The sequence below is a fragment of the Anguilla anguilla genome, chromosome 19, assembly GCF_013347855.1.
Source record: "Anguilla anguilla isolate fAngAng1 chromosome 19, fAngAng1.pri, whole genome shotgun sequence".
Classification (NCBI taxonomy): domain Eukaryota; kingdom Metazoa; phylum Chordata; class Actinopteri; order Anguilliformes; family Anguillidae; genus Anguilla; species Anguilla anguilla.
In genome coordinates this window covers 16,119,657-16,128,960 of record NC_049219.1, presented here as the reverse complement: position 1 = coordinate 16,128,960, position 9,304 = coordinate 16,119,657, and the positions used below count along the sequence as shown (strand labels likewise).

Sequence of the window (9,304 nt, the reverse complement as noted above, 5' to 3'; positions counted from 1 at the left end):
CTGTGTGTAAGGAAACACACACACACGCGCACGCACACACACACACACAATAGACACGACCCCCCCCCCCCAACACCCCAGCCACCCACATACTTCAGCAAGACAGCAGTGGTGAACACTCTCACTCATAGCTCATAGATCTGATTCCTGAGGTCTATTTGGCGTCTTTCAGCCACACTGTTCCCAGTGCATTATGGGAACCAGGGCTGCACGGCCAAGCACAGGTACATTGGTCCCTTTAATGAGAGGAAAAGCAAATGGATCGATGTCACCAGCTCAATGGATCGATGTCACCAGCTCAAAGTGGAGGTAAGCAATCTCCCCATCTCTGCGCCATAAAGCCTTCCGGAGCCCAGCGGTAAAAAGCCTCTCTATCAGGAGAGAGCACACCTGTCCCCCAAGGAGAAATCCATGCGCCGCTGACAACCAGCGGGAGAGTAGCGAGCGTGGAAGAGGGATCCCGCCCCCGTGTTGTTTGCACAGGAAGGAGGCAAAATAAAACAATCGATGCCGTTTTACTTTTATGACACACTTCGCCCGATTCCTACCGTGCAGCAGCAGACAGCAGAATGCTCAGCGCAAGAATAGCTCTGACGGAGAACTTTTTAAATCGGTACATATTGGTCCTCAAATAAGTGCTTAGAGTTTAATGGGGGGCGTACCTGTCCTTTCAGTACTGAAACTGTGAATGAAGGCTGATCAAAAATACACACACAAATATGCTAGTAAAGCTGGGGAAATGAGAGAAGAAATAACAGATCACAAAGGTCAAACTATAAAGTATTTTACATATGGTGCATTATAAATAATAATGGTTGAACTCTAACTCAGAAAACAACATGTGTATACATGTGAGGCGTTATGAAATGCATAACCACAGTATGAAAAATCTGGGCTTTACAGGGTTACAAGCAAACACTAAAATAATTAGAAAAGGAATAAAACAAAAAATGACTAAATCTATATCTAAAAAACTTTAACAGGGCCATGAAAGCAGGGTAATATTTTTTGGGAAAAAGAACAATATTCCCCGTAATCGAAATTCCTCTCCTTCAGCACAGCACATAAAATCTGAGAGAGGGTACAGTCAGGCTGCCAGGCTCTAATGGATGAGCCAGGTGAGACGGTCTCAAACTGGGCAGCGCACAATGGCAATTAAAATGATAATATAGCACGACATAACTCAGACATAACTCAGGCTCCTTTTGGAAAGCCGCTGTCGGAATCTTTCGGAATTAATATGGCAAACGAAGGGAAGACGTTCAGTCGAATAGAATGTGCTCAGCCCAGCCAGGAGACAGGCGAGCTAGCCCACGCTGATCTCTCTCTCTCTCGCTCTCTCTCTTTGAAGGACTCCAGAACTGGTGGGGAAGTCAGACATAATACACATCTTTTTAGCTAAAAACGCAAATTTGTTGAAATGGGATTTGGCTTCGTTCGGGTAACTCTATTCCAAAAGAGAAAGGCCACTGGAGGACCGTTTGAAACGGCTGGGAGGTGGCCAGGGTTCGATCATGCAGTGCGGTCTAAGCCTTTGTCTTAGCCTTTGACTTCATTTTATTGGCCAAAGTTATTAATATACATTTGGGTAATGGAGTTCTTGGGCTGTTTCCATGTAAGAGTACTTATCTGCTAGTACGTATGGTGAGGTCCTGACGATCCTTAAAACCTATTCTAATTCTGCTTATTACAAAGGTTACAGAACCCACACAAAAGAATTTAAATCGTTTGGTTTTTGCAAAAAAAGCATCAGCAAGCCACTGTGCCACACACCATTTAATAAAGAAAATCATGATACACGTGATATTGTAAGGCAACAGTTTTACAGGAACAGAGACACTGATCATACAAACAGTGGTTTAAAAAATGTTACCATGTGACCACATTTTGAATATTCTGCAGTCCTCATTTCTGTGACACGTGACACTCTTACATGCAGTCACTAGGAAATAATTTGAATCGATTCCCCCTCCTTCCCCGCACCTAATATACTCTCACTGCTGCAGTATCCAGGCACACTGACTGAGCGAGTGAGAGCTCTGCTTCGCCATCGAGTTCAGTCCAGAGAATCACCATATGCCGGATATATGACAGCGACATAAACAAATATATTTACTGTGGAATATAAGTTGTTGGGGTGTTACCGGACTATTCTGTAAGTAAGCAATGGTCTCCAACTAGATCATTAAAATAAGAATATATACATAGATATATAGATGATACATTTTACATTTTGAGAGAGAGATGGATGGATTAATTGGGTGAAATATCTCAAGGCACGTGTTTCTCACCTGCTCAAGGACGCGGTCCATGAGGGGGCAGGAGGCCGGTGGGAGTTTTCTGCAGCCGCGTCTCCTTGGAAACGGGGCGGAATGGCGGACCACCACAGCGTGTACGGGCTGATCTTCGCCTGCACCGGCGGCGCCATCCTGGGCATGGGCCTGTGCGCCAACCTGCTGGCGTTCTCGCTGTTCGCCAAGCGCGGGGCGCTGCGGCAGGGCCGGCTGGACGCGCTGCTGCTCAGCATGGCGCTGGCCGACGTCCTCACGCTGCTGCTGGTGCCCTTCACCCTGCACTCCGCCCTCAGCTTCACCTGGGCGCTGGGCAACACCTCCTGCAAGGTGTACCAGGTGCTGCTGGCCTTCTCGCTGGCCGCCAGCACCTACTCGCTGTGCGCCGTGTCCGCCGCGCGCGCCATGGCCGTCACCAACCCCTACCGCCCGCCGTCCCGCGACCTGCTGGCCGCCATGTTCGTCCTGGTCTGGGCCTCCAGCTTCTTCGTCAGCGTCCCGCTGCGGATCTTCGCCACCATGGAGACGGGCCAGGCGCCGGACCACTCCTACTGCCTGCCCACCGTGCAGGAGCACCACTACCAGGTGGTGCTGAGCCAGTTCGTGCTCTACTACCTGCTGCCCATGCTGGTCATCGCCTTCAACTACGCCCGCCTGGGCCACGTCCTCCGCCGCGCCCCCGTCCTGTCGGCCGCCGGCGCCCGCAGCACCCGCCGCGCCTCCCTCATGGTCTTCCTGGCGGCCGCCACCTTCACCGTCTGCTGGTTGCCGGGATACGTGCTGGAGCTGTGCGTCTACCTGGGGCTGTATCGCCACGGCTACGCCTGGGAGACCTTCTACTTCGTGTGCACGCTGCTGCAGTACATGCACCCCTGCGTGAACCCGCTGCTCTACGTCCTGCTGGCCAAGAGGCACCGCCCCCAGCGGCGGCCCCGGGGAGGCTGGCTGCAGCGCTGCAACAGGGCCAGGGTGCGCCCCCAAATCAGCAGCGTGGCCCACGGGATTTAACGGGACGCTCGGGACCAGGGGAAAGTTCGGTATTTTATTTTTTTTTTCCATTAGATGAACCCCCCACACTCTGCCAGAAGCAGGGATTGAACTGCTGACCCTGATGCCGTCTGGTTGGTTTCTCACTGTGGGATGGAAAAGAAATGTTTTAATCAGAAGCAATAGAAAAGGGTCACTCTTGCTCCATAATGGCCACTGTTTCAGCAGAAATGGGGTACCTGACAATGGCTAAACTAATTCACTGAAGGGCCTAAAGATCTTCTCAGTTAACACTGATCTTGCCTAGCGTCCATTAAATGTCCAACAAAATATCAGATTCAGTTAAGTTTAATGAAAATGCTAAATATGCCAGCACTTTTTTTTTTTTTTTACAGCACCCTACAATCTCCAAAGATAATCATTTGAATCTGTAGAGTCCTTGCAATCCAGTTAATGGGAGGAACCATTAGCACACATTTACAGTCAGATGCTTTTATTCCCATCAATACCTGGACACCCTATCTTGGGTAAGCAGTCGGCTCTCACGCAACACAACCAAGCTCATTGCACTCAGTGACCATAAAAGATCCTCTTGTCTTTGAAAATGAGTTATTTTTCTAAAGATTTATTTTTTACACAATACACTAACCTACCGCTCAAAGGGAGATTTACTGCGGCAGCAGGAAAAAAATATAATACTTCATAAAGTTACACTAATAAATAATTCCATTTACAAACAGGCTCCTTAAAATAATTTAATGGATGTAATTATGTGCAAACATCATATATCCAATGGGAGGCAAAAAAACAGAGAGAAAAAAAGCCCAGACTGGAGCAAAACTAACACATTATTTCACACATTGGAATCAAAATGTTTGTTTGATCTTTCGTTTTCCATTTCTTCTTCCTTCTGGCATATTTTGGGTCCAGGTGGAAGAGAATGATATACAGAATAAGAGATGGAATAAAACGAGAGGAGGAAATAACTGCTTTATGGGGGGAAGGCAGAAGGGCAGACTGAGCGCTCTTAAATATCTATTTTATGGTCACAGCTCAGTTCTTCACTGTCAGTCTCCTAAGCGCTAGTGGGGAACTGATACCCGCAATTAACCCGAATAGAGTCTCATTGCAGTAATGCAAACTAATTGTAAGTGCGACATCATAATGCACCGCATCACAATGCAGCTAAGAGAGAGCCGCGGAACGCGAATGTAGCCGCTGCACAATGGAGGAGGATGACATAACGGAATCTGACGGAACGACATTCGGAATGTTGGACAAACGTCAGCAGCCACTCTCCATGATTCCATATGGGTGGTGTTCAGCAGGCAAGAACGAACCACCCAGATGCCGGGGTCTTTGCCTACTAAATCATGTGTGGGAGAAATTCCACACTCGTACAACGGACCGTATAACTGTGCCTCGTTTTCAACACGTTCGCAAAATTACTGACTGTCAGCGCTGAGTGCTTGATTTGTGATGCACAAAAGCTCAATTCACAGCTCGTCTTGCTTGTTTATTAAAAGTAAAACCGCTACCTTACCATTAACCAAAAACGTGTGTGTGTGTGTGTGTATTTTTTTAGGGCAGGAAGTCCAGTATCTGCACTGACATCTTAAATTTTACTAATCAAATGCCATCGTTTCCATAGCAACCTGCAAGTGATGAGACACACAAGGAGGATTCGAGCTCAAACAATGTTGTAAAAAGCCCAGCAGCGAAGAAACTGGCGGCTTTTTTGTGTGTGCACTAGTTCAATGGGCCTCTATGGGCACTGGGCATGAAGAATGTCTGAGGTATGGCTTCGCAGTAAAGTTTTATGAGAATAATTCACCAGAATGCTTATGACCACCAACGCCAGGCCAGCACAGGTCTGCGAGGACTTCACAGCCCCAATCATTAACAGCTGTCAAAAACTGTAACACGGATTACGAGAAATCCCACCAAAACTTTATTTTCGGGGTGTGAACTGGCTGAAGAGCGCTTGGCTGCGTAAAACACGGCTTTAGAATGTGAAACGTTAGCCCTGCCGTTCCCGCTGGAGCCAGAGCCTCGTACAGCTGCACAGCGTCGGTCTGTCCACCGTTAACCCCACCGTTTCCCAGAATTCCCTGCTTTTCAGCCACTTCTCCCCTTATAACATGACTTTTTCTGGGCACAGGAGTTGCATTTCAGTTGCATTTAATGAAACAGTAGCAAGGTGGTAGGGGCCTCCTCTGCCTGGTCTTGACCTCTTAAAACACAAGCAGAGTGTCAGCCCTTTGTGACATCACAATGCGACACTGCCAGAGTCAAGAGTCAAACAAAGGAATCAGAGCACATACGTTTTTTCCTCTTTCCTTGTGATGTGACTCATATGGTATTGATGAATAGTGATGAGTCTGCACCATTCCTGGAATCGGTACATAAGTGTGCACCGTACAGGGGGGTTGGGGGTTGGGGGTTGGGTGGCTTGGGGTGGGCTAGACCACACACAGAATAATGAGTCAGCAGCTCAGCTCAGCTCAGCGATTAGGGCCTACACAAGAGACTGCAGGATCGGAACTCTGGGCCTGTCACTTCTACGGTAACTATGCAAACCACAGTAACTAATGTAGCAACACTGTAAATCCAGCGTAGAAATTCCAGCGTGTGCAGTGTCATCATTATTTGGGGCCCAGAATCCATTCAGACAGAAAACGCGTTTGTTCTGTGTCACTGTCTATGGTGGAATTAAATGTGATTGTGTGATCACGCCTCTGCAGAGTATATTACCTGTGCTGTAGTGCAGGCCTGCATATCTGCGGAAGCCCATTCTGTGGGCTGAAAGCACTTTGACGTGCTGTCGCCACGGGGAAAACTGTGCTGTAATAAATGATCAACATTTCCAAGTGCGTTTTCCCTAGAACCTGGCGCCCCTTGTCTCTGCGGCTTTCCCAAAAGGGCCAAGGAAATCATTCGCCCCGCCGGCTAGGGCCCGGCCTGACAGGTGAGGTTTGGAGTGATTTGGAGGAGCTGAAAGACAGGCCCGCTGGTGGACAGGGGGTTTGTTGTTGTTAGGACGATAACGATTCGAGAGCGGAGCGGAGCGGAGGGGAGGGGAGGGGAGGGGGGGAGAGGAGGAGGAGGAGGAGGAGGAGGAGGGAGGGGACTACCCCGAGACTAACTCCCTCTCGGCCAAAGCGCCCGACCAATGAAAACAAAGCCGGCCGGTACTTCTGACGGGCGCGCTTCCGCACCGCCCGCCCCCCCACCCCCCCGAAAAACACGCAACAAAAAAGGAAAAACAAAGAAATTGAGAAACACGTGGCGTGGGGACCCTACGAGCATGCCGGGTTCAGCAGAGAATCAAAGGGCCGGGGGGGGGTACGGGCACAGCACTGCGCCAGAGCCCTTCCCAATGTGCCTTTTGCCCAAACAAGCCCTGTTTATTTTGATGGGCTGGAGGGAGGAAAATGAAAAGTCCCTCCTCACCTGTTTGATGTGATTTCCAAGCTGGCAGGGACACTGTGAGCCTTGGCCCCCGGCCCTTCGAGAAGGAGAGAAGGGTAAATAACTAGGAGCATGGACACCCACTGCCCGCACGATCAGCTGACGAGCTGCTGCCCCCTCCCTGACCTCAGAGATAGCGTGGGAACCCTGTTCTGCACTCATCTGGGCCTCTGAGCAGGGAGTTTCTCAGAGAAGTGAGCAGGTCAGCCTCCCGCTCTTCAGTTATTTTAGCAGTGTGCAGCCGGGCATGGCCTCTTTCAGCCAGCTACCACACCTACCAGCTGCGCAGTGACTCCACTCTGTAGCTCTGCAGACCAGCTGCGCAGTGACTCCACTCTGCAGCTCTGCAGACCAGCTGCGCAGTGACTCTACTCTGCAGCTCTGCAGACCAGCTGCGCAGTGACTCCACTCTGCAGCACTGCAGACCAGCTGCGCAGTGACTCCACTCTGCAGCTCTGCAGACCAGCTGCGCAGTGACTCCACTCTGCAGCACTGCAGACCAGCTGCGCAGTGACTCCACTCTGCAGCTCTGCAGACCAGCTGCGCAGTGACTCCACTCTGCAGCTCTGCAGACCAGCTGCGCAGTGACTCCACTCTGCAGCACTGCAGTCCAGCTGCGCAGTGACTCCACTCTGTAGCTCTGCAGACCAGCTGCGCAGTGACTTCACTCTGTAGCTCTGCAGACCAGCTGCGCAGTGACTCCAGTCTGCAGCTCTGCAGACCAGCTGCGCAGTGACTCCACTCTGCAGCTCTGCAGACCAGCTGCGCAGTGACTCCACTCTGCAGCTCTGCAGACCAGCTGCGCAGTGGCTCCACTCTGTAGCTCTGCAGACCAGCTGCACAGTGACTCCACTCTGTAGCTCTGCAGACCAGCTGCGCAGTGACTCTACTCTGCAGCTCTGCAGTCCAGCTGCGCATTTGGCAGACACAGTCTTTTTGAGAATAGATAGAAGCAGGAAAGTGAGTCAGCAGTGTCCCCACAAAGCAGTCAGTGATGTCCCCACAGAGCACAGAGAAATGGGGTAAAATGAAACTCCGTAGATTGGGGCCTGAACGTTACCCAGGGGGAAAAGCCAAGGAAACATGTGCAGCCTGTGGCCTGCGTCACCACTGCCCCACCCATAATCACCCTGGATTACCGGACAGGAGGGTCAGTGGGATCCTGTTAACATGGAGGTGGCTTCACCTACATACCTGCACAGCTGTTTCCTGACTTTAAAGCACACACACACACATACGCACGCACACAAGGGCAGATGTAACAGCCTGTACTTAAAACAAGGGAGGGTCAGGTACTGGTTTTCAACACAGCTCTCAGGATCGGGGATGAATAGGCCTGGAAATAAAACAAACAGAAAGGGAGTTAAATAGACGGGACCGTGCAGAAACGCCTGCCGCATGTCCGTCCAAGCTCAACTCCGAGGCAGAGAGACCCGGGTGTGACTTTCACCGAGTGCTTTTCTGCAACGTGAACAGGCAGAGAGCACTTTGTGCGCAGAACACTCTGGCTCACTGGACTACGAGGACCAGTAAAAAAAAAAAAGATTTTCTGATTAAGGATCAACAGAACACTTCCCAGTCCCACTTAGCGAGTGTTTGAATTTGTTTTAGAAAATATGGTTCTTTTTAAAACCCTGTTTTTGCAGTGCCTGGTAAAATAGCACCACCACATGAGCAGTGTTTTGCTGGGCAGCTCAGTATTTTAATGGAATTTTACCACCTGGCTGTTCAATTTCACTCAAAAAACGAGTGAAAAAAACAGAATCCGGAGCTGCTGGGTATGGCACAGACCTTGAGGCTCTCTTCCAGCACGTGCACGGGCACCACGGCCTGGTATTAAACCCAGACCCGCTTGCGTTAGCTGTCTGAGAACCGATGCAACTGATTTTTAAAATCACAATATGAATATGGAATATTAATTTTTTGTGCGTCTGTTTCTCACGTAATGTGGTGTTGAGAGAGTAAATCATCCGTCATTAGACGTTGAAGGTGTCTAATTAAAAACAATGAACGGCTCAATTTACGTTAGGAAATGCAGTTAAGGCTGGAACAAAGACCTAGAGTATATACACAAGGAAGCTACAGGAGCAGGTTTGACCTCCTTGGCTATAGACTATTGCTGTTATTTTTTATTCCAATTATTCTATCTCCCCATTAGAACTGGTAGCTCATGCAAAAGGACACATCAGCAACTAATTACACACTCCGTGTGACAGTTGGATATTTTTAGACAATATTAACTAAATATATAATAAGCTATTGATGCTTGTTATATAAGCAGTCTGTTACGATTAGGATATAATATAGCATGAAATTAATTAGCTGCAGCCTTTAACCAGGCCAATAAGCAGCACATTAAACAGTGTTGCTGACAGATGAAGTGAAATAAACATCATCTTAAATGACGCAACATTAAATTAAGTTAGCAGACGCTCTTATGATTTACAGTGCGGGAGAAACATACGTGCACATCCACCCGATTAATCTGAGCGCTAATGCCGAACCTAGGCAAAAACATTCCCAGGCCAGCACAGGTGCAAGCCGACAATACCAAC

At 49.2% G+C, this 9,304-nt stretch overlaps 1 protein-coding gene across 1 annotated transcript; it reads left to right on the top strand.

Moving 5' to 3' along the window:
• Nucleotides 1–2,372: 2,372 nt before the first annotated feature.
• On the top strand, nucleotides 2,373–3,299 carry LOC118219234 (galanin receptor 2a). Its single transcript, XM_035402236.1, has one exon. It carries the CDS (start codon nucleotides 2,373–2,375, stop codon nucleotides 3,297–3,299), a length of 927 nt encoding a protein of 308 aa, XP_035258127.1.
• The last annotated feature ends 6,005 nt before the right edge of the window (nucleotides 3,300–9,304 follow it).

Coding starts and splice junctions, on each gene's coding strand:
- LOC118219234 (XM_035402236.1), top strand. CDS start 2,373: ATGGCGGACCACCACAGCGTGTACGGGCTGATCTTCGCCTGCACCGGC.